Source organism: Dasypus novemcinctus, chromosome 20, assembly GCF_030445035.2.
Source record: "Dasypus novemcinctus isolate mDasNov1 chromosome 20, mDasNov1.1.hap2, whole genome shotgun sequence".
Taxonomy (NCBI): domain Eukaryota; kingdom Metazoa; phylum Chordata; class Mammalia; order Cingulata; family Dasypodidae; genus Dasypus; species Dasypus novemcinctus.
The window spans coordinates 41,367,480-41,393,646 of record NC_080692.1 but is presented as its reverse complement, the minus strand read 5'-3'; the positions used below and the strand labels follow the sequence as shown (position 1 = coordinate 41,393,646).

General features: G+C 40.0%; 1 protein-coding gene across 3 annotated transcripts in view; it reads right to left on the bottom strand.

The window, feature by feature from the left end:
* AEBP2 (AE binding protein 2) overlaps positions 1-26,167 on the bottom strand; it is a 153,638-nt gene that overhangs the window by 51,138 nt on the left and 76,333 nt on the right. Inside the window, exon 9 of one of the 3 annotated variants that reach the window (XM_004473225.5) lies at positions 24,091-25,644. The exons of the other annotated variants lie outside the window; for them this stretch is intronic. Coding sequence (XP_004473282.2) covers positions 25,602-25,644 — 43 coding nt within the window. The 3' untranslated portion in view covers positions 24,091-25,601. Of the gene's footprint in view, positions 1-24,090; positions 25,645-26,167 lie in introns of those variants that run through there. 3 annotated transcript variants of the gene reach the window in all.

Below are 26,167 nucleotides of genomic sequence, written 5' to 3'. Positions count from 1 at the left end.
GGTATTAGGAGTCCAGTGGTGTTCAGTACCTACTCCATACATTATTAAATCAATCTGGAAAAACAATACCTGAGAAAACAAAAGGAATTATCTTAGCATATTAACTGATTATTAAAACATGATTGGATTATGGGTTTTTGTTTTATTTATTCTCTGTATTTTCTATTTTTTTCTCTGTATTTTTTTTTTAAGATTTTTTATTTATTTTTATTTCTCTTCCCTATCCTCCCCCCTGCATTGTCTGCTCTCTGTGTCCATTCGCAGTGTCTTCTTCTGTGTCCGCTTGGATTCTCGTCAGGGGCACCAGGAATCTGTGTCTCTTTTTGTTGCAGCATTTTGCTGCGTCAGCTGTGTGTGAGTGCCCGCCACTCCTGGGCAGGCTGCGCTTTTTTTGCACGGGGCGGCTCTCCTGACGGGGCGCACTCCTTGCGCGTGGGGCTCCCCTACACCGGGGACACCCCTGCGTGGCACGGCACTCCTTGCGCGCATCAGCACTGCACATGGGCCAGCTTACCACCTAGGTCAGGAGGCCCTGGGTTTGAACCCTGGACCTCTCATGTGGTAGGCAGGTCCTCTATCAGTTGAGCCAAATCCGCTTCCCCTCTGTATTTTCTAAATTCTCTATATTGAATATCTACTACTTTCAGATTTAGAAAAATATTAAAGAAATGATTTGATACTTTTAGGAAAATGTACTTCACTTTCCTCATTCGTTATCCAGTTGCTCCTATAAGTGAAAGTTTTATTGTTGGAGTCTCTACAGTTTCTTCTGAAATTTAGACTTGTTTTCTCCAAAAAAATCAAAGACCTATAGAACTTAAATTCAGATTCTTTACACGTAATCTCCTCTTGATAAATTATTCTTGTAAACCAAGAAGGAAAGCTTCCTTCAGACATGCCATACAATCTCATCTAAGATCAAGCAGCAAGGCTGGGTCTTGTCACTGAAACAGTCATTGACTTAGGGCTAAAGTCATCTTCTATTCAATATTCTGTACAGATAAGAACTAGAATCGGCGGTGGACTTGGCTCAGTGGTTAGGGCGTCCGTCTACCACATGGGAGGTCCACGGTTCAAACCCCGGGCCCCCTTGACCCGTGTGGAGCTGGCCCACGTGCAGTGCTGATGCACGCAAGGAGTGCCCTGCCACGCAGGGGTGTCCCCTGCGTAGGGGAGCCCCACGTGCAAGGAGTGGGCCCCGTAAGGAGAGCCGCCCAGCGTGAAAGAAAGTGCAGCCTGCCCAGGAATGGCGTCGCCCACACGGAGAGCTGACACAACAAGATGACGCAACAAAAAGAAACACAGATTCCCGTGCCGCTGACAACAACAGAAGCGGACAAAGAAGACGCAGCAAATAGACACAGAGAACAGACAACCGGGGTGGGGGGAAGGGGAGAGAAATAAATAAATAAATCTTAAAAAAAAAAAAAAAAAAAGAACTGGAATCAATTCAGAGTTTCTCTCATCAGTTTTTCAAGTAGAATTCTAAATTTTCTCCCTGCTCCCATCTGGCTGTACCTGGATGAAAAACAAAAGCTGTCCTAAATTTCTCCTCCTAGTCATGGCCAAAAGAACATTTCTCAGCCACTCTATGGCACCTGGTAGAAATCAGTTCAGGTATTTCTCATTACAGGAAGAGTGAAAATTTATAACCACAAAGCCAAAGCTGTTTGAAAAACAAATGACAAAACATTAGCATTTTCAAAGAGAGCTACTCTCCTGTGCCCAGGTATGTTATCTCCATTCTCCATCCCTCAACTCCCATAATGCCCCTTAGGTTATTTGAAAATTTTCTAAAGGATTCTAGAGACGAAGTCAAAGTGTTAACATTAAAGGCCTGGCAACGTCATTTATTCACTTGATAAATATTTCTTGAGCATTTGCTATGTGCCACATACTGTAAGCCAGGAAAAAAAAATGATTTGCAGATAAAGGATTTTTTTGCCACTGCCTTCCAAAATACTCTATAGACTCACTATACCTGTAGAAATAGCATCCCTCTATGCCTTGTCCTAGTCTTGGGCTGATTTTTTTCTTCTTCTATGGAAATGGATCTCTAAATTTATAATGAAGAGTGAGCACTTTGATTTACAGAATCCTCCTGTACAGATCACTTTTGAGGAGCTACTTAAAGGGAAAATATCTGGGCGCCTATGAGAAGATCCTTGAAAGAGTAGAGACCAACTTGCCAATCTTATTGGAAATGGATTCATTTTTCTGCTTCCTCCTGACGTATCTGATTTGATCATATCTTGTTTAAATAAATATCCATTAGCTACAATACACATCAGCTGTTCAATATCACAGGCTACAAGATTCTTACCAATGGAAAGACCTTACATTGATAACAGAGGTAAGGAATACTTGAAGATAAGCCTTGCACTAGAAGGACATTTCCGTTCTGCTATTTCTTTTCCATTCCCAGCACTTTCTCACCTCCTCCAGGACCTACTAAGTCCAGGTTTTCAGAGATAAAGAGACCGGTCATGGACCAATGACCCCACACAGGAGGAAGCAGACTTAGGGACTTGGTTTAAAGTCACAAAGCTGATAAGAAACAGAATAGTTACGCCTCCCCTCCAGCTCACTCCCCATCATCCACCTTCACCGAAGAGTTCGCGCCTGGCCGGCTGCCTTGACTCCACTACTACTTTCACCACTACCCTCAGTGACTCTGAAATGAATATTAAAAGGATTAACGCCACAGACGCTGGCCTTGTGGTGCCTCAACTTCTTCAAATCCAATAATCACATCTTCAGTCCCACCATGAATAACCCGTCCTCATGGTCATATGCTGTATCACTGCTACCAATTAATGGATCATGAGCAAAATCTTAATCCAAGCATCCCATTCTCACCAATTCCTGTCTTTCCATTTAACTTCTTCTAATACCAGTGAGTCCAGCAATTCTTCAACCCCATTAGTGCCTCCAATCTACTTATGTTTCAACGTCCCTTACTGCCAAAATCTCACTTCCCACCCCTCAAACTGAATTCCACAGACTACGTTATATTTTCCTAGACCCCTCTCACCTTTTCTACCTATCTAGTAAAATCCCAGTTCTGGTAAACTCCAACGTGCCACCTATTCCATGCTTGCACCCATACAGTTCCACATGGCTGCGGGGGGGGGGGGGGGGGCAGCGCACAGCAATGGTATCTGTTTATTTTCAATTTATGGTGACAAGCCTCGCATGTTATTTCAGGGCTGTCCAGGGTTTCTATTACATTTCTCTATTCCATCCATTCTCCCAGATAATTATTTTTCATACCTTCTCCTCTCTCTCAGGAAGAAAGGAAACTGGAATAAATCCCAATGTCGGGAAGCGGACTTGGCCCAGTGGTTAGGGCGTCCGTCTACCACATGGGAGGTCTGCGGTTCAAACCCCGGGCCTCCTTGACCCGTGTGGAGCTGGCCCATGTGCAGTGCTGATGCGTGCAAGGAGTGCCCTGCCACGTAGGGGTGTCCCCGCGTAGGGGAGCCCCATGCGCAAGGAGTGCGCCCCGTAAGGAGAACCGCCCAGAGCGAAAGAAAAAGTGCAGCCTGCCCAGGAGTGGCGCTGCGCACACGGAGAGCTGACACAACAAGATGATGCAACAAAAAGAACACAGATTCCCAATGCTGCTGATAAGGATGGAAGCAGTCACAGAAGAACACACAGCAAATGCACACAGAGGGCAGACAACTGGGGGCAGGAGGGGGAAGGGGAGAGAAATAAATTTAAAAAGTAATAATAAATCTTTTTTAAAAAATCCCAATGCCTACTCATCTTTGACACATAGATGTCTAAAAGGCAGGTCAAACATAACCAAACTGGATTTCTGCACCAAAGGTCGTTCCTTGTACAGTCTTCCCCAACTATTAAGAGGTCCCACCTTCCACCCAGTTGCTCAGAGAGCCTTAGTCATCCTCGCCGACACCGTCCGCACATACACTTCACCTCCAATACCACCTCTAGGACCCCTGCATATTCCACTCCGCTGATTCCACCTGCAAGTCACCCCATTTCCTACACTCGTATGAAAACCTCCAGAAGCCTTCTCTGCCACCACTCTCGTATAGAGAATACAGCGTTCCCCATAAAACAGCCTGTCATCATTTTAAAACCACTCCACTCACCTCAAGGGGCTCAGACAGCATGAAGAATAAAACCCAAAATGCTTCCCAATGCCCTCTGCGACGCTACCCCAGCAGGGGGCCAGCGGGAGCCAGCAGGCCAAATCTGGTCCACGGCTTTTGAAAACAACGTTTTACTGGCACAGACGTGCCCGTTCATCTGCACAACTGCCTTCCCTGCTGGACGGTGGAGATGTGTCCTTGTGACACAGGCCTTAGAGCTCCCCCAAATAAGAGCTAGCCACTAGCTGGTCCTTCACAGAAAGCCTCTGCCGCCGCCGCCCCTCCTAAGGTGCCCCGAGGCCTCCCCACACTCCAGCTGTCCAGCTGTCCAGCCGTCTATCCCCGCAGCAGCACCCCCTCCAGCTCGGCCTTTGGACCCGCGCCCTCTGCCTGGAACACGCCTCTCCCACCAGGCACACGCCTGGCCCCGCGTGCTCTCCAGATCTCCGCTCCAACATTTCCACCCGAGAGAGAACTTCCCCGACTCTGCTAACACAAAGAGCGCCCTGCCTTTGTCAGCCCCTCGGCCTGCGTTATTTTTCTTCCGAGCCCTTATCAGGGACTCGGTGGATCTGCTCACTGGTCGACTCTCGTCTCTTACCTTCCCACCAGCATGTAAGTTCCACGAGGCCAGGGCCTTTGGTCTATTCCCTGCTGCACCCCAGGACACCGCGCACAGTAGAGAGTCAATAAATATTTATCGAATTAACAAATTTTCTGGATCCTCATTTGATTCACACTCTTTCTTAAGAAACATGCAGTATGTTTGAATAGCGTAGAGGAAAAATGGAACTTGAAAATCATGAGAAGAGCTATGCAAGAATGTATTTTAATTTGTGTACAAGAGTTAGCTTGCTGTTCTTCTCAAGTAAGTTCAATTCCTAAGCCATGAGTGTTGTGTAACAAGTGGAATGGATAGCCTGGAAGCATGAAGGGAGAAAGATGAGCAAAATTTTCATAAGATTTTCTTGACACTGACTGCTGTCTTTCAGAGATGTTTATTCTTTAACATGACCTTGTAAATACATTCAATTAAATCAGTGCTTTTCAAAAAGATATAGTGGTAAGATCTCTGGGTCAGAATCTGACAGAATGGGTTCAAGATCCAGACTCACCAACTTGCTGGCTGTGTAGCCTTGGACTAGTTACTTGAGTAACTCATCTATGCAATAAGAATAGCAAAAAGAAAAGAAAAACCCTTATATGTTACCTCTAAGGACTAAGTGTGAAAGATACGTAGCCCACTGTCCAGCTAATTATAAATGCTTAGTGACCAGGTTATAAACACCAAAATCTTGCAACTTCCTCTTTGCCCTGGCCTCATAAAATTGCTTAGAGCTTTTAAGTGTATGGACAACTTCGATGAAGTATATGAAATTTCAGAACATGCATTTTGTGGCAATCACCCCGGCGCTAATTTAAATTTAAATTTTTCTTATGTCTTATTTTTTTAGAATGTTATCTTGCTGTATTATGCAAACTTTTCGAAACAAGGCTGGAGTTAAAGAGACCAAACAGTTTCATATTTTTTTCAAAGAATGGATGAAATATCATAGGAAAAAAAGTGGTTTCTAGAAATATCTCAACCGCCAATCTTTACATTAGGGCAATCAAGTCAGTCCTATTAGCCCATATTCCCATCCACATGAAAATACCTAGTAATCTATACACATAATTGTATGCTATGATTCACTTCTGTTTTCTCTTTCCCTTTCTTTCTTGGCAAAGATGATAAAATTTCAGCTATTTAATATTTGCTAAATATATTCTGAATTCCTCTTATGTTCAAGTTTCCTTATAAACAATAAATATCCATTAACCTCTATACAGCAAGTATTATTTTCTATTTCAAGATATATTCCCTTTGTTGCTAAATTGTTAAGTAATCTTCACTACGCCACAAAATAAGCCATAATGTTGGAGGAAAAAATCAAATACATTTTGGCTCATAGTTCCACGTTAATGAGGCTATCTTTTTTCCTATTGGCAATTACATCTAAGCAATATTTATTTGCTAAAAGACAAGAACAGTTTTAAGTACTATAATTAAATTTTTGATGTTTTACATCTCACAAAGACAAAATGGGCAATTCATCATCCTCTACGTTACTCTAGTATTTTTGCAACCCATATTAAAAGAAAACATGTAGCAGTACGAGCAGACCAACGCAAAGCTAGAGGAGTCACTTAGTCTATCTAGCCCCTTACCTCACCCCCGAGCAGGTCTGAATGTACGTTAAGAGATAGTATATTTGATTGTTAGGAACTCTAAGAAAAGAAAATGTATTAATTCCCCCAGTAATTCCAATATTTTCAAATCTGGGAAACTTGCAGTGTTTCTGAAGAATGTGACTGTCACTTCACTCGCCCCTGGGGGAGGAGGAGATCAGCCTCCCAGTCAGCATGCCCATCAGCACCCTGCTGACCCAGCCCGCCTTCGCCACCCCCGTGATCAAAGCCAATCTGACCCCAGTCCCCACCGATCTTACCAAGTCAAAGCTGTAAACACGGGAAGCAAGGCCCCGGGCAGCAGCCCTCCCCCTCCTCTCTGCCTCCTCCTTCACCCGCCCACCAGGCTGTCCCACCCTGGGGCACACGGAGATCACTCTGCCTTAAACGGCCCGTCTTCCCCTTAGTAAGGAACTCCTAAGCGTTCTTTAAAAGGTGTAAGGGAAGGTGGCCGTAAACAAAGCGGAGCCTGCCCTGAGGCCAGGGCTGGCCCACAGCCCTCTTGTGCTTCCACATTTTTCCAGACACGCCTCCAACATGGCACTTCACACTGCCCAGGAATTATGTCAATGTAACTATAATTACACACTCACCCTCTCCTAAAACATCTGGACACCTGGAAAGTATGAACACCTTACTCATTTTTATTCCATGTAAAGACTGACAAAACTGTACTACCTTCATTTCTCCAAGTTTTTTGCACATGGTATTTCCTCTGGGAAAGCTTACCCTGCCTTATGCATTAAATTCAAAAGTTATTTCCTCTCGGATATTGTTAGTTTCTCCCTTACAAGGTTTGCAATAATTAACAGGTCATAGGCTATGACTCCATTCCAATCCACTGAGCAAGCGGCCTATGGGGGTCTAGGAGGCAGCCCATCCCCTCCCAAGAATGAACTGGACCAGGTGGCGGACTTGGCCCAGTGGTTAGGGCGTCAGTCTACCATATGGGAGGTCCACAGTTCAAACCCCGGGCCTCCTTGACCCGTGTGGAGCTGGCCCATGCGCAGTGCTGATGCGCACAAGGAGTGCCCTGCCACGCAGGGGTGTCTCCTGCATAGGGGAGCCCCATGCTCAAGGAGTGCATCCCGTAAGGAGAGCCACCCAGCGCAAAAGAGCAGCCTGCCCAGGACTGGTGCCGCACACACAGAGAGCTGACACAGCAAGATGACGCAATGAAAAGAAACACAGATTCCCGTGCCGCTGACAACAACAGAAGTGGACAAAGAAGACGCAGCAAGTAGACATAGAGAACAGACAACCGGGTGGGGAAGGGGGAATGGGAGAGAAATAAATAAGAAAATCTTTTTGAGAAAAAAAAAAGAATGAAGTGGAGCAGATGAGGGCAGATAAGGGCCTTTACCCCGTTCACCACCAACCCCTCCGATGTTCTAAGACCTCCTAGCCCATGTCCCCCTGGCCATTTGGCCCAGGCTGTACTTGGTTTCCCTGCCTACTGATGAGCTGTATAAAGTCATCTCCACCACCCTCCAGGGGTGGGCTGAAGTCTATTCTTCAGATCCCCTCTGATGGGAGAGCTTCCCAATAAACTTCCTGCCTGTAATTTTGTCAGTCTCCATGTCCCAGTGAGCGCCATTCTTCTCTAACATTTGGTGCCGAAACCCAGGACTGGAACCACGTTGAGACTGATTGATTGGGAAGAATTTCCACCCTGCCACTTCTGAGAGCCCATCCAACACCAGACACCGGATCGTAGCTGGGCCCACCAGAGGCTCCTGTTCTATGTCTCTCCTTTTTCCGTTGTCCAGGAAAGCACACCCAAAATCCTAAGTGCTAGGTCAGTGATCCTCACTGCTGTCCCCGGGGCCACAGCAGGTAGTAGGCCTGCATCCTCATGGGAAGAAATCCCTTCGCTCTGGAGATGCCTGGTTCCAAGTGCGGTTTCTTGTTTCCTTGGTGATTTCTGACTGATTCAGGGATGCCCGTCTCACTCAGAATCTCCCATCCTAGAGATCCTTAGTCTCACACACGCCACCTAAAATGGGGAATTCAATTTCGCGCCCCCAAAAACCACACCTCTAGGTTGTCTCCTTCATAGCTTTAAAACTCTGAACCCGGAAGGAGATGTCAAAGTTAAAAGCTCAATTTCTACTCATCATCTGTCTGGCCGCAATACCAATTGGACAATGAAGGTCAATGGCCAGAAAATGCACTTTTGATTTCCAAGTTCTCCAAGACTAAAAGATTTATCCAGTGTAGCAGCAAGGGGGCCTGAGGTTCCCTACGTTCAGGCCTTCTTTCATCTTCATACCCGCTCCTCTGTTAATCCTGTTCAATCCTCCTCAAAAGCTTTCTTCCTCCTCCCTCTGCCCCCCAAACCCCCTGAAAACCTCAGCTTTGATCCAGCTGATCAGGCTCCCCCTGCACTTCCTCCACATGTACCTCGAACATCACCTCCACCCCCACCCTCCTCGTCCACTGACTCCCCTTCCTCCCTCTCCTCATTGTCACCGCCTTCTACCGAACTTTCTCCCTTCCTCCTACAGGCACCGGGGTGGCGCCCACCTCCCCTCTCCGCCCTTCCCCACCTTGCGCACACAGAAAACCCTTCTTCCAACTCCGACTCCTCCGATAACGCCCTCTCCCACTGCCGTATGCCTCATCAGCACCCCGACTTACTCCATCCTCCTGTTCCCCCACATCTCCCCTTGAACCTGCTCCCTTCTCCCCTGCTCTCGAGCCCAACTCCCCACCTCCAGCCTCCTTCCCCAGCTCCTGTCCTCCCTCTCCAAAGCTTTATGCCTCGCTCTCTGGTCTCTCCCAAATCAAACCCCGCCTCAGATCCTATTCCTCTGATCCCTCTCGTGTTATCAATACCCAGTTGTCTGTAATAGCATGACTTAACCTACAACTGCTCACCTCTTACAAGCAAGCTTTTAGCTGACTCCTCAATTTAAGTGTACTCCTAAAAGGCAATAATCCAAAATATGCGTTAAATATCTATCTAAACTACTAAATTAAAGCTTACTACATTTAAAATGCTCAAATATTCCTAACTATTGTTGATTACTAGTAAAACTATTTCCAAAAACAAGCTTGCATATTACAATAACAATGATTCCAGAAAAAAAATCTTAAAGGCAGTAAAGATAGCCATACCAAAGCAGTAATAATTATGAGTCAAATTAATGAACTTTCTTTCTGTCAGTGTCATAACTCTTTCTGTGTCTGTTCAGTGCCAGTGTCTATTTTAATACCTCCAGATGGACTATTAAACTGATACAAGAAGATTCCTAAAAGAGCTATATTCAAATGGTCAAAAACTAAATAAGCACTATATTAATAAATAGGTATGAATGCTAGTAAGACAAATTTGCATTATGGACAAATCTCATCATAAAAAATAGTTCTTGCCTAAACTGAAATGAATACTTTATTTTTCTTCACAGAATGAAATGAAGGATGTGAAACATAAATGGATATTGAAAGAAGTAAAAAGTTTGTAGGAGTGTTGACTGAAACTTGACAAGTGTGTTCAAGAAAGTATGTTTTGTCCTAAGATAAGATGGCTGGTTTTCATAAAATCAGAATGGAAGTATGCAGGACAAAACTTGAATGCATATGGCAAGTTGTAGAAAGTATCGTGGTAGCATTTAGTAAGGAAATATGTTCTGTGAAAGCAGAATTTGTCTTGAAATGAAGTAACTATATGTAGTTATGAATAGTTCTAAGAAGTTTGTAGAAGCATTGCTTAAACTGGAATATTCAAATGGCTAACTAGAGGAAGCCATTATTAAGCAGAAACTGAATTGATGATTAACTTCACAACAAGAAAGTCTGTTAGAAGCCACCTCAATCTGCATATTAAAGTGATGATAAAGAAAAGATAATTTTGATTCCATTGGGAACCTTAGGTTTTCATAAAATAATGAGGAAAGTACTGCATTGCTAAAATAAAATACCTGTTAATTAATGTTATCATGAAAATCATATGTTGTAAGAAATTTGCTTTGAGACAGTTCCCAAAATCATTTTAGTAACTTACGTATGCAGGGTGTATTATAGAATGTGTTTTTATTATTAAGGAAAAACAGTAATTTTGTCCTAAGATAAAATGACTGGTTATGAAGAAAAGTTAAAATATAAAACAAAACCTGAATGAATACAGAAATTTTTTTAGTTCAAGTTGAGTAAAATTTATTGGGTCTATCTATAAAGTTTTAAAAGCTGTAATATCAAATAGCATACTGATGCAAAGTTAAAATTTTGTTCTTTCTCTGCTAAAATAACAAAATTCCCCAAATCAGTGGTCTGTTTCAGCAAAAGCATGCAAAAATAGTTTTATGTCCTGGCCAATCAGTATACAAAAAAAAAATCTCTTTTTATCAAAACAATTTCTTCTACTTTAACCTTATTTCCTTGGCTGTTTAAGAAAAATAAATCTTATCACTTTTACAAGAACATAATGGTCAAATCTGTCTTCTCAGAGTCAAATCGTGAAAAATATCTTTCACCTTGGGAAAAAGTGAAATAATAGTTAAGTTCATTTGATATATTTTAAGTTGAATAGAAAGTGTTTAAAAGTGTTATGAAATTTTAAAAGATTCTTTAACCCTTTGCTAAAGTTTTATCAGTAAAATGTTCATATGAATACTTAGAGAATGCATAAAATTCCTGGAAATCTTAAAAATGTTTTGGCATAATATTAGATAAAAGTAGAGTGCTGTTAATCATGGCTTTAATTATCTTTTAAAATGGTATGTGTCACAGAAACAACCTCTCCACCTAGAAACCAAGAGGCAGATGCTTTAGCTGGTGTTCATCTCATTTGCCCACCTCCACTAACGGGGCAGCTCTATGGCTGCAGAAAGAGCGACCACTGAGGGCTGCCAGGGGTAGATGATTGTAGAGTAAAGTAACACCACTGCTGTCTGCAGCAGACCCAAATATTGCAAGTTTGTTGCAAAATAAATATCCAGTTATGTCACTATCACTGTGTTTTAAAACTTGCTAAGCCTTTCTCTGGTCTCTCTTGAGGCAAATCAAGCCAGCCTGCATTCACCTTCAAGTGAAAAAGCCAGAGGTGGGTTTCGCAGGGCTTCCCCAAGGCTGTGTGCAAGACCTGGTAACAAAAATTCCGGCTGCCCACACTCAAAGCAGTTAATTAGGATAAAATTAAAGAAATTTCACAGAAACCTGATGAAAACCCAGCTGTGCTCACGAATAAATTAACCAACCCAGTCTCTCCTTAAAATTGCCAATTTAGATCCTGAGTCAAACTCTGGTCAACTGTACCTACACACACACTTTACCACACAATGTTATCCAGACATTAGAAAGAAGTTACTTGGGGACCTCATATTTTCTGAATGTAAAATAAATAAATAAATAAATAAATAAGGAAAAAAAAAGAGTCAGAAGGAATTTCTGTCTCTAATACAGAAAACCAGGTCCTCCTAGAGAATTCATTGTCAGCTTCATGGGAGCTGCTAACTAGTGGCTTCACCTGGGGAATCAAGTCACCTTGACTGAGTTTCCAACTTGCTGCTGGCCCTATATAATTCAGATGTGCCCATCCCCATGACCACATGAGCCCGTTCTTATAATAATAAAAGATCAATATTTACACACATAAAAATAAAAATAAAACAGAAAGAAGTTACTGAAGCTAGAGGATGGCCTTCAACCCCCTCAGAAAGACCTGATTAACGTGGCATTCAAGGTCTTTAAGAAGAGAGAAGAGGAAGCCAAATTAAAACGAGGTCAGGTTGAAGGCTCCCTCCCAGCTACTGCCTTCAGTTTTCAGTCTTTAAACCGACTCTTCCCTCCTTTGTGTCCGCCTCCTGGACCCTGCTTTACGTGTGGAAAGGATGGGCACTGGTCACACTCCTGCCTGGATCCCAGGCCCCTGCCGGGACTTTGCCCCGTGTGTCATCGCAAGGGTCAGCAGAAGAAGCCAGACTGTCCTGAAAACCCCATTTCCAGGAAAGCTCCTCCAGCACACCCTAAAAACCTGGAGCTGGGGTCCTCCTTTCCAGACTTCCTTGGATTAACGCAGGACTGACGGACCTGATTCGAGACAGCCTGATATCTCCATCAAGTCTGAACCGAGGGTTATCAGGGAGATCAGCTTTTAATTGACACAGGGGCCACATACTCGGTCCTCTTAGAACGTTCAGGACCTTCATCCACTGCCTCAATCTCCTGTGGGGGATGACAGCGTCCCTTTTCCTTTAATTACCATTTGCTTGATAGAAAATCACATTCTCCCATCAGTCTCTCACAATCCCTACCTGTCCCTCCCCCTTCTTAGACTGTGACATGTTGCCCAAACTCCACTCTTTCATCCTCTCAAACCAACTTCCTTCTCCTCGTGCGTGCTCCTCCCCGATTCCCACTGATACTCCTCCTGTACTGCAGGCAGAGGCCAGCCCCCAGGTCTGGAACACTCATTCTCCCTCGGTCGCACCTCCCCATCCCTGTTAGACCTTCACAAACACTCCTCAGGAACCCTGATCCTCAGTGCTCAACAAGGCCTTAAGCCCACTCTTGACAGATTCTGTGCTGCTGGTCTTTTTGTGCCCAACTAATTCACCATTTAACACTCCCATCCTGGCAGTGAAAAGCCAAACAGCAGCTATTGCCTTGTACAAGACCTTAAAACTATTCATAAAGCCACACAACCCTTTGTTCCTTTAGTTCCTAATGTCTGTTTTGTTCAACAAAGCATCTCCAGCGCCTGGAATGATGTTTAGGAGAGTCAATAAACCGAATACGTGTTGAATGAACGCTCCTGACTCAGGAGCCTTTATACTGCCTCTTCTCCACCTGAAACCCTCTTCCATCAGTAACTGAGTGGCTAGAAATGTGAGGTCTTTGCTTGTGTCACATCACCCATGTCTTGCCAATGACCCTACTTAAATGACAGCACAAATTCACTTCCTCTCCCCTTCTCCATTTCGTTTTTAAGGGCATTTACACTACATGACCACTATATATTTTACTCAGTTACATAATGACTGTCACCTCCCACCCACATAGTTTTTTTTTTTTTGAGGTACCAGGGCCAGGGACTGAACCCGGGACCCTTGCGTGTGGGAAGCCAGCACTCAACCACTGAGCTACACTGGCTCCACACCCACATACTTTTAAATTCCATGAGAGCAAGAATTTGTTTGGTTTGCGGGTGAATTCCCAGCATCTAGAACAGTGTCCTGAATACACTGTCTGCTTACAAAAATAAGTTTCAGATGTGAAAAGTGTAAGTAGCACTGAACAATTCTAATACAAATATCCCACTGATATCCACTGTTGCATCTAGCAAAATTAGTACATAACCCAATGAATTACTTAAACTGTGTTTATACAGAAATATGATCTTCAATTATTCATGAAATGAATCCCAAAGATGAATTAAATAATTTTACTTCATCTGTATTTTTAAATAAAAGTTAAGCATAGAAAGAGGAAAAGTGGGAATGTGCTTGGGTTTCAAACCAGCCCCATTTAACAAAATGTATAGCTGAATGATAGCATTCCTACCTTGCCTCTGAAATAATAAAGTATGATTGCGAAATAAAAGTTATCTATCAATTAAAAAATTCTTCTGTTTTCTGTTTGTTACTACTAAATGTGTTAAAAATTAAAGAACAAAATCTTCAGCATTAAGCTAGGCTCAAACATTTTCCTAGTGTCAAAGAAATGAGGACAGAGAGGCTTCAAACACTAGCAAACTATTAGATATTAACAAAAATAACTTAAAATTTAACTTATCTTCAGAAATATATTTCTAGGTACTTTCAGCCCACATATCAAATAAAAGATTTGCTAATTCATCCAAGAACACCGTAACAAATTGACTCTATGTTACAAGGGTACAATGCCCAAAGAAAAAAGACCAAGTAAATACATACAAATACCCATGAAATGAGATGGCTACCAAGTAGTGCCAAATTTCTCTATGACAAAATATAGAAGCTACCATATGGGACCATTTTTCTAACTATATTCCACTTTATTTCATCCTGGTTAAAGTCTGAGGATCACCTTTTTGTAAAGTCTTTAAATGCAGTTTATAAGATCTGTTAAGATTTTGCTTTCAATTAATTTTTAGGCAAACAGCCACCTTTATAATGGCATTACTAGAACAAATTTCTTTCCTAGAAATACTTGTTCTAACATCTACACTGAAATACCTAAATAAAAACATCCATCTTAAGCCACATCATTTAAAGGACATAAATTAAGAATTTTTAAAATTAAGTCTATCTTACATAATGTCTTTTTTATATCTCCCCAAGTAGAGCCTAAAACCAGAATTTTTTTTCTGTGTGGTAAATCTTTGAAAAGCAATCTAAAGTCAAGAGAGTTCTAAGAATTTTAATGCCCCCTGCTTAAAATACAAATAGCAAATAAACACATGGAAAAAATGTTCAGTCTCATTATTAAACAAGGTGTAAATATTTATTTGTAATATTTGGTGTCTATCAAAACCTTTATGCTGAAAGAAGTCAGATATGAGAGAGTATATACTGTATGATTCCATTTAGGTAAAAGTCTCCATCTACAGTAACAGAGGATCAGCCAGTGCCTGGGGCTAGGGGTGGAGTGAGGGACCCTTTACAAACAAGTGTAAGGAAATCTGTGGAAGGTGATGGAAATGTTCCGTCGCTTGATTTTTATGGTGATTTCATGCTTACATACACAGGTCAAAACTCATGTAGGTATACAATTAAAACAGATTAAAAGAATATATTGAATTTAATGTTAAAAGTATATATATAATATATATATATATATATATATGTAAACTAATTTTGGCCTAAATGCACAGGAAAGTTAACAAGTGCCCCATGTCAGGTGATACATCCCTTTTTCAGGTCTCCCAAATGAGATGGCCTAAACCCAGGTTTGATTTTTGACTCATCATCTAAAGCAAAGATAAAAGGTAGCTACTGGATAGGTCAGATGTGAAAAGGCCAAGAGACAAATCCTGGGGGACACTGTTGGAATGCTTTCCCTCCTTCACCCACAACCTGAAGCCATAATGAATGCTTTCTCCACTCCTTTGCTAAGAGAGAGGGGACTGGGATCACAAGACAACATAAAACGTGTTCATGAAAGGACGAGATCAGTGCTAATTCTGAAGCCCAGGCCACTGTTACCCCAGCCTGACAACAAATATGAAGAGGTGCACTGGAGAATGCCGGGACCAGACAAGCAAGAGAGCAACCTCAAGCAGCACTAAAAGATTAATCTTCGTAGCTTACAAAATTGTGGACAGAGTGTAAACTACGATGTAAACTATAATCCACACTTAGTGGCAATGCTCCAATGTGTTTATCAATTCTAACAAATGTACCACACTTAAAGAAAAAAGTGGATGGTATGCCAGAGTTTGAGGCTGAGAGGGAAGGGGGGGGGAAATATATATATCTCCACATATCTAGAGAACATTAGTCCTCTTTCTCACAAATCTTTTCTCCTAAACCTTGGATATGTCAGTGACTGGAGAGGCAGGAGGGATGTAAAAGGTGAACTCAACCCGCATTAACCCCTCCCCTACTGTTGCATTCCAAACACTAAAGAAAATGAAAGGAAATCTAAAGCTGGACATAAATTTGGGATAGGAAGAAGCTCTAAATTCTAAAAATAGTTAACTATTTGTGTTAGTTTAGTATACAGGACTTCTGAATAACTAAAATGAGATTTTTGTTACTGCAAGTAATTCAAGCACTATTACCTAAGAGCAATCAGAAAAACTAAGGAATCTGCATGAAACTTTTCGATGGCAAGAGAGTGAGTTTGAAAGGATCAAAAATGAAGATAAAAAATCTAAGGCAGATGGGGGAGCTCTGTCGCATTCCCTAATGAAACAGCAACAATGCCCCGAATGCAATGGCTAAGACCAATAAGGAAGGATAGTCCAACAATGAGCCCCTGATGCTAATGACTATGCTTGTGAGCCTGTATGCCTAAAATAAGAACTAGGCCTAGAGCTGCAGGGTGCCTAAGAGTTACCTCCTGGGAGCCTCCATGTTGCTCAAATGTGGCCGGTTTCGAAGCCAAACTCAGCATGTAAATGCATTGCCTTCCCCCCCAGCATGGGACATGAATCCCAGGGATGAGCCTCCCTGGCACTGAGGGATTACTACCAAGTACCAGCTGATGATGTGGCTGAGAATGACCTTGAATAAAAGGGTCAACTCAGACCAGCAAAATATCTCAGCCTACATGTAACATCAGGAGTTAAAAATGCCTTTTGACCTTGAATAAAAGGGGGAAATGGAAAGGACAAATGAGTTTGTATGGCTATGAGTCTCCAAAAAAGAGCCAGGTGGTCATTAGAGGAGTCACCCTTACACACACCTCAGCAGAGTCCCAGAGGCAGCTAAAGTAGATAAAACCCCAGGTATTGGTTCTTCTGAGGGCTACAGAGACCCACAGGTTATATGGTCATGGCAGATGGACTTCAGTGTCATGTCAGTTGGCCCTACTTTGGAGTTTGTGTTCCTGAGTGTGATGGAGTTGGGCTCAGATGTGATCTTTTTTCACAAGCCTCTCTTGTCACTTTTACCAGACCTGTGGTTGGCGCTGGGGTTTAATGTATACTCAGGGGACCTGAATCTCTGAACTGTCCGTGTGATAGCCAGGCCCTGAGCCTCAACAGACTTGCAACTCCTATCCTCTGGTTTATTGGACTTACCCCAGCCAGCTAACAGGGAGGTGAAGGTCAACCACAACAACAGGGAGACAAGAGAGCCTATAACTGCAAACAGGAGAACTGCATCCATCATCCAAATGGAATCTAAGCACCCTCTTGATACAGAGGTGGAGTGGACATAGCCATACCAGGGCCCACAGAATGGAGTGGAGTGGACTTGCTGATGCTCTATTTTGGAATTGTTGATTAGTGATGGAAGATGGCGTTGAGGTGGAGAAAGTAGCCAGGAGGGCTGCTGGGGTTGGGGAGTGGGATGAAGAGATGTGATATGAGGGCATTTTCAGGACTTGGGAGTTGTCCTGGGTGGTACTGCAGGGACAGTTACTGGACATTGTGTCTCCTCCCATGACCCACTGGGTGGACTGGGGGAGAGTGTAAACTTAAATGTGGACCATTGACCATGTGGTACAGCAGTGCTCAAAGATGTGTTCGAGTGCGGTGAGTGTCCCATGATGTTGGAGGAGGCTGTTGCTGTGGGAGGAGTGGGGTGAATGAAGGGCGTGGGGAGGTTTATGGGGACCTCATATTTTTTTAATGTAACATTACAAAATAAATTAAAAAAAAAAAAAAAAATCTAAGGCAGAGGGGGAGGAACATACCCAAAACCACAAAGGCAGTTTTAGGTTGAACTGAGAATCAAACCCAGGCAGTCCAAACTCTTAACCACTTTTCCACCTTAGACTGACTAAATTCTAAAGACTGATAGTATTTAAGTTTGGTATGGGAAAAGACCAATTGTGCCCATTCGATGGTAGCTGACATTGGTACCTCATTTTAGGCACATATTTTAACAATACCAAGACTTATAAATGGAAAAAACCCACAAACTCTTTAGGCCAGTTAATAGTCCATTTCCAGAAAATTATACTTCAGAAATATGACTCCAAGTATGTATTTTCAAGGATGCCGCATATTATTTATATGACAGAAAATCTGGAAACAATCTCAATGTCACTGGAAATAAATAATTTATACCACATCAACGCCTGGCCATACAATTTTTCAAAAAAGGTAAGAAAGGTCTATGGATGTCTTGAGTTATAAAAAAATTTTAAAAAAATTTTTAAAAAGTCAAATCACAAAACAGTATGTCAAACAATTTGAAAAAGCACACATGCAAAAAATGTTTTGAAAATAGCAAAATATTAATTGGTTAGCAAGGAAGTGTGTAAGCTGAAGACTTTCACTTTTATCCCTATTTTATATACTATCATTTTCTTCAATTTGGCTACTATAACAAATTTTTGAAAGTAAGTTTTTAACAAATTATTACCAATTTAGGACAAATCTTGAAAGAACTGTTGACTATTCTAAATTACATTTTAAGGGAAACGGACTTTGGCCCAGTGATTAGGGCGTCCGTCTACCACATGGGAGGTCCGCGGTTCAAGCCCCGGGCCTCCTTGACCCGTGTGGAGCTGGCCCATGCGCAGAGCTGATGCGCGCAAGGAGTGCCGTGCCACACAGGGGTGTCCCCCGCGTAGGGGAGCCCCACGCGCAAGGAGTGCACCCATAAGGAGAGCCGCCCAGTGCGAAGGAGGGAGCAGCCTGCCGAGGAATGGCGCCGCCCACACTTCCTGTGCCGCTGACGACAACAGAAGCGGACAAAGAAACAAGAAGCAGCAAAAAGACACAGAAAACAGACAACCGGGGAAGGGGAGGGGAATTAAATAAATAAAAATAAAATCTTTTTAAAAAATAAATAAATAAATTACATTTTAGAAAGATTAGGTCTTTCAGATAATCTGAGAGAAGAAATAAGGAGAGAACACAGAGAAAATAAACTCTGTAACATCAACAAACACTGATACTTATTATGCAGGATTTAAAAAGACACCAACTTTATCAGTTCAGAGTGTTCCGTTCTACTCCTAACTTTTGGAGTGTTTTTTATCAAGAAAGGACATTCTGTATTGTCAAATGCCTTATCTACATCAATGGAGACAACCGTGGTTTTGCTCCATGAATTCTATTAAACTGATTGGTTTTTCTTATGTTGAACCACCCCTGCATTCCTGGAATAAATCTGACTTGGTCTTGGCACACATTCATTTTATTTTAATATACTGCTATATTTTGGTTTGGCAGGATTTTCTTGAGAATTTCTACATCTAAAGTCATAAGGATGTTGGTCTGCATTTTCTTTTCTTCTGCAAACTTTATCTGGCGTTATCAGAGTAATGCTGCTGTCCTCACAGAAGGAATATTCCTCCTCTTCTACCTTCTGGAAAAGTTCGAGAAGGAGTGTTGTTAAATCTTTAAATGCTTGGTACAACTCAGCAGTAAACCATCTGGTCCTGGACTTTTGTTAGGTTTTTTAGGAGGTACCAGAAATTGAACCCAGGACCTCATACAGGGGAAGCAGGCATTCAACCAGTCGGCTATATCCACTCCCCAGTGAGAGTTGTTTTGTTTTGTTTTTAGGAGGTACCAGGAATTGAATCTCAAACCTCATACATGGGAAGCAGACACTCAACCACTTGAGCTACATCTTCTCTCAATTAGGTTTTTAATTACGGATTCAATCTTACTTGCTACAGGTCTGTTGAGACTTTCTATTACTTCTTTCATCAAATTAGGTAATTTGTATGTTTCCAGGAATGTGTCCATTTCATCTAGGTTACCTCATTTGCTGGCATAATAATTCATAGTAACTGCTTATAACCCCTTCTGTAGGGTCAATAATTATACCTTGACATTCATTACTGATTTCAGTTACTTGTTTCCTCTCCCTCTTTTTGCCAGTATGGCAAAAAGATAATGAATTTTATTGATCTTTAAAATATATTTAATTATCAACTGTTTTTCTATTCTCTATTTATCCCTGCTTTAATCTTCATTATTTCCTTCCTTCTACTAACTTTAGATTTAGTTAGCTCTTCTTGTTCCAGTTTCTTTAGGTGTGAAATTAGGTTGATTTGTGATCTTTCTTCCCTTCCCAAGTAGGCATTTAGAACTATAAATTTCCCTCTCAACACTGCCTTCGCTGTACCCACTAAGTTTTGATATCTCATGTTTTCCTTTATGAAAAACCCATGGCAAATGTACTCAGTGGTCAAAGACTCAAAGCTTTCCCCCTAAGGTCAGGAGCAAGACATGGATGCCTGCTGTCACCATTGTTATTCAATATTACAGTGGAACTTCTAACCAGAGCAATCAGGCAAGAGAAAGAAATAAAAGGCATCCAAATTGGAAAAGAAGTCAAATTATCCCTATTTGCAGATGACATGATCCTACATATATAGAAAATCCTAAAAAATCCATAAGAAAGCTACTAGAACTAGTAAAGTTGAAGGATACAAGACAAAGTAGAAGATCAGCTGGATTTCGATACATCCCTAATGAATAATCTGAAAAGAAAATCAAGAAAATTCCACTTACAATACCGGCTAAAAGAATGAAATACCTAAGAATTAAAGTTAGCCAAGAAGGTGACAGAGGACACCAGCTAGGAATCTTATGATCCATTCTTCTGAAATGCTCAATGCTTAATTCTGCAATGCTAGCTACAATGCTTAATTACTTGCATGGAGTCCAACTATCAGGAATGAATTCTCAAGGTTATAATCTATTATTATTTCCTAGACACACATTTTCTTAAAGAACCTCATGCTTTTCTTAAGAAAGCCTCAAAGCATGCAATTACCTTACATACACAGAACTATTAGACACCCAATTATAAATGAATTTGCAAGACAAGTTTTCTTTAACAGAAACATATAAAGCCATAGTAATTTCAGAATAAATTTGTAATTTTATAAAACCTAAGTATATTTTTAGGAAAAGTATATCCACATTGAAAAGGAAAACAGGTGCTTTGACAGCTGTGTTTATGTATGTGTGGGTGTAGCAATGCTCTGGGACCAAAACATTCAAATAAACTACTGGGGAAACTCTTTCAGAATAGTTACTTTTTTGGTCAAATCTACTCCAAGAAAGCTTGGAAAGCAGCAGCTATGTTTAGAGGGGGGATTTGACTCATACCAAGAATATAACATTAGTATATTATGTTACTCATATAAAAGTAACTGAGGTCTTGTTTTACATATAAATAACAGGGTTCAACTGAAAACAAGATTGAGCATATTTTGACAATTAAATTGAAATTAATAAAAAATTATTACAACTAATAATAGAACATCATTTATCCTTTACACTGAAAAGGTTTAAGCGAACTGAAACAGTTCCCTTTAGAAGATTCACATTAAGAATGATATGGCATTATCACAGAATACGGCTTAGGCCAGGTCATTTCAGTCCTGCTGGTGTTTTATTGCTGTTAACTCTGCTAATATCTTACTCTTAACAAAGTTAAGAGCCCATAATACTCATTCAAATAAATATTTGAGAGCCTATTTTGTGTCATTCTTCAAGCTAGGGACTAAAACACAAAACTACAACAGAAACACTGAGCTCACTCAACTTTAGAGTAGTGTTAAGATATACATTCATCTCCTCTCTCACAGCGTGAAAAAAAATTTTGGTATAGTGGAAGGAATTCTGACCTACAATTCAGGTCAGGTAATAAACCCTGACTTGATCCACTTACAAGACTTAATTTTCAATTTTATAGAACGATGCTCTAGACAAGGAACACTTAATTCAATTCAGGAAATTATAGACTATGCAAATATTTAAAATTTTAAAAAGAAACTAAGCTGGAATTTTTCTAACAAAATTTTTATTCCTTTAGGTCAAATTTTCTTTATTTTTATAATAGAGAAGCATTTTTAAATTAAAAAATGTATCACTTCTCTCCAAAAAAGGCCCTTCAAAGACCAGAGTACTACATACTGTATGATTCCATTTATAGAAAATGTAAATATAAATCAATTTATAAAGATGGAAGATTAGTGGTTATGTAGGTCTGAGGAAGGAAAGCTAAGGGGCATGGAGTCTTTCTTTTTGGAGTAATGAAATTGTTCTAAAATTTTTGAGACGATGAATGTACAACATTGTGATTACACTAAAAGCCCATTGATTATACACTTAGGATAGAATAGGCGGAAACAGCAGCTGTGTACACTGGGGGGAAGCACAGAGAGATTGAGGGGAGCACTTTTCTTGTTTGCTGTCATTACTGAAATTACAAAAATGCTCTAATAATAGTTGAAGTGATAAATGTACAACTATGTGATTATAGCAAATACCACTAACCGTACCCTTTGGATGAATTTTATGTTTATATTAATATTATCAGGAAGTGGGCTTGGCCCAGTGGTTAGGGCATCCGTTTACCACATGGGAGGTCCGCGGTTCAAACCCCAGGCCTCCTTGACCTGTGTGGAGCTGGCCCATGCGCGCTGCTGATGTGCACAAGGAGTGCCATGCCACACAGGGGTGTCCCCCGCGTAGGGGAGCCCCACATGCAGGGAGTGCGCCCCGAAAGGAAAGCCGCCCAGCGCAAAAAAAAAGTGAGCCTGTCCAGGAATGGTGCTGCACACAGGGAGAGCTGACACAGCAAGATGATGCAACAAAAAGAAACACAGATTCCCGTGTTGCTGACAACAAAAGAAGCGGGCAAAGACGACGACACAGCAAGTCGCCACAGAGAACAGACAACCGGGGTGGGGGGGAAGGGGAGAGAAATAAATAAATCTTAAAAAAAAAATGTATCAATAAAATTGTTAAAAAGACCCTTAAAATGCTACATATGATTTAACTCTTTTTATAGATAAAAATACCCATTTAAGAATTTCTATTTGTCTTTTAGTGAACTTACGCAGAGGTATTAAAGTTTAAAAAATTGTGATTAACAGAAAGCACCCCACCAACTATTTTGACTTTTCGATCATGCGTCTATCATATTTTTATACTTTATTAAAAATCTAGCAGCTTTAGTAAGCATATATTATTTTTAAAAGTATCCAAATAGCAAGCAATGAAAGAGGTTTTACACACGTCACAAGTTTTATCCCTTTTAAAGAGTATCCGTATATTTTTAAACATTTTATTAAGGTGTGAAAGGGAAGGAATTTTACATTCCAAGGTTTACTGACAAAATTACCAGTGTTTTCAATGACAGTACAACATATCTTAAAATAAGCACTGAGAATTAAATACTGTCCCCATCTTAATTTTCTTTCATCTGATATTCAAAAGTAAAGTAATGATGTGTGTCCACTTTAGGGAATATTTATATATGAAAAGGTAAGTTTATTAGAAAAATAAACAACTTTAAATTGTACAATATTTTATACCTCAAGATTCTTTAAAATAAAGTGTATGTGCCATAAGTGTTTAAACATGGTCTGATTTACAAAAACTCATTAAGTCCTATTTAGTAAAACAAAACAAAAACACAAATGGTGAAAGATTGGACTCTTAGTAACTATTTAGAAATCCAATGTAAAGTTAAGGGAAAAAAAAATAAAAACCTGCATTTGTTGCAGTTACCTAAGTACTGTAATATTTACTATGCAGTCTGAAGTTTATTGTGCCAAAAATTTTACCAACTAGGATCAGGGGCTGGCAAAATTTTTCTTAAAAGGCTAGATAGTAAATGTTTTAAGCTTGCCGACTATATAGTCTGACTACCTGAACTGTACCCATCCCTACAGCAAGAAAGTAATCACAGACAATGAGCAGAAGTTTGCCCACCAGTTGCTCCGCTAGACCATGGTTTGTTTCAGGGGTCTTATTACAAAAATCCCCTATTTGGGTATTAAGGACAGGATAGAAGGGTAGACCATCAATAAGCGAACATTAGAAACTTAAAATTAAACACTATTTCCTAATTTGTTTGTTCATTTGCTTGTATGTGTGTATATACACACACAGACACAAATAAGTTATAAAGCTAGCTCATTTTAATTCCACATTCTTTCTGGTGTGTTAATTACAGGAAGGGATCAAAGGTACATAAGCAGAGAAATGATAATGAGCAAATGAATACTGAGAGGCTAATCAATAACCCATGATATTTGGTTTTGACATCTAAGAATATCTACAAAATGATAAAGCTAATTTATTTGCTGGGTCCCCTAAAGAAAAAAATGAGATTTAAGTTTTCAGGTGTCATTTTAAAATTGAATTGAATTGTTACAATTTTGAAGCTAAATGTAATTTGCCTTGTTTTATTAGAAAAAATACTCAGACAAGGTCTACAATCATCGGTCAATTAAGAATGACTTACAAGAACATGAAGCAATAAAATAAAAAAATACAGGTACAAACTATATATCTGAAACACTTCTATTTGGCAATTTCATAACAAATAAAAATAAAAAAAGAACAATGGAGATTGCAGATTACTTTGCAGATACAGAATAAAGCAATTGATGAAGTGCTTAAGCAAAAGAAAACAAAAAAGAAAACACACTGCTTTTCTTTTTAAAAATAAACTCACATTTGCTACAGATCATATGGATACCCTTATTAAACAACCATTCCAGAATGTCTTATAGTAGCAGTGCTTTTATTTGCACTTCATTTAATTTTATATGACTCATTTCATGTATATATAGACAGGCTCTTTAACCCACTTGTAATGAATAGTCTCTCTTAATTTTTATCTATCTTTTAATTTTTTAAAGCAAATGAGAAATGATTTATGTATCATGGAACCTTTTCCATTTTGGAACCAAAGGCTTAATTCTATTATTTTGTCTATTCTTTCTTTAAAAAAATTTAGTGTAAAAATTGCTGGTTTTTATATTTACTGTAGTAAAGTGAAAACTCCTCAATCCGGAGTATTTTCTGCAGTTTAACTGCATATAATCACATACTTTACAATATGTCCTTCCAACAGTAAGGAAATAATTGATTTCACGGTCACTGTCAGAAATGAGTGCCATAATTCTATTATGGGTACAGGTCCTCCCTCAAAGACTTTCTGGAAGGATGTTCAATGTGTTTTGTTCTCATAGATATTAACAGTAGTACATAGTCCCTTAAGTCTGAAAAGACATTTATTGTTAAAGAAGGTGCTTTATTAACAATTCCTCTGGCAGCACTAGTGAATTACAATATCCTTCAATATTATTTCTACCATAATATATACATTTAACTTTCATGCCTCTAGAAAAACATCTACAGTACATTTCATAATATAAAAATATATTACAAATCTGCTGAATTATTTACAAGCAATGTTGTATTATCTCTATGCAACATTTTTTGATACAATACTAACAAGTTACACATATTTCCATTTTGTAAGTTAAAAAAAATCCATATGGCTTCTTGCTAACCAAGCAAGAAAGTGATTTTATTTTCCTTTTCAAAACCAACTTTGGTGCATAAAGGATTCAGCTTGAAGATACTTTAAAAAAAATACAATTTTCTTACATTAAGAAAAAAACTCAAAAACCAAATGGTTTCCTCAGAAAAAAACAATTAAGAGTCTTATATAGGTTAAAATGAAAATATGATTATTCAAATCATTTGAGATAGAGGTTTTTCAAAAACCTTTAACAGATGAATTATGTAGGTGAATATTAACATACTGTACTCCATGAGAAAACCCTAGTCCTGAAAGGGGAGCCACCAGGCATACTGCAACACTCTTAACAGAAATTTTCAGCCCTAATTCGATAGATGAATTTTTAGTTGATTGCAAATGTCGTTCACTGTTTGCTTAAATACAAATTGAACACTTTTCTTAGAGTTCTGCAAAAGAACACAAATGGCAACCAATCACATCTATTTATCATAATTGAAAGGTAAATTATCTCTTGATAATTTTCTCTAAGATTTTCCTAATATAACTTCAAATCAATAGACACTGTCAAGACAAATATCCTTACAGTGTTTTTGGTATTTGTAAGGGCACATGTTGTGATTTTTTTTTCTTTCAAATATAAACTACCATAATCACTAAGGGGGAAAAAAAAGCAGCTTAAAGCAGCAAGCATGCAAAGCCTTTAAGTAGCTGTTCTGCTAAGTTGCCAGAAGAGTGTTTGCTCAGTCTCCCACAGTACCATTCCATGAACATGTGGATATACAGTAATATATTAATATATTCCACAGAAGAGCCTACTTCATTCACAGAATGTTTAACACTAAAGCATAAATATAATTCTAAATACTGGATTTTTTTAAAAATTAAAAATTAAAAAAAAGGAAGGGGTTTTGACTCTAGTGTGCAACTTTTCCTAAACCCATTGTCAGTGACTAAGACTGCAGGTGTCCC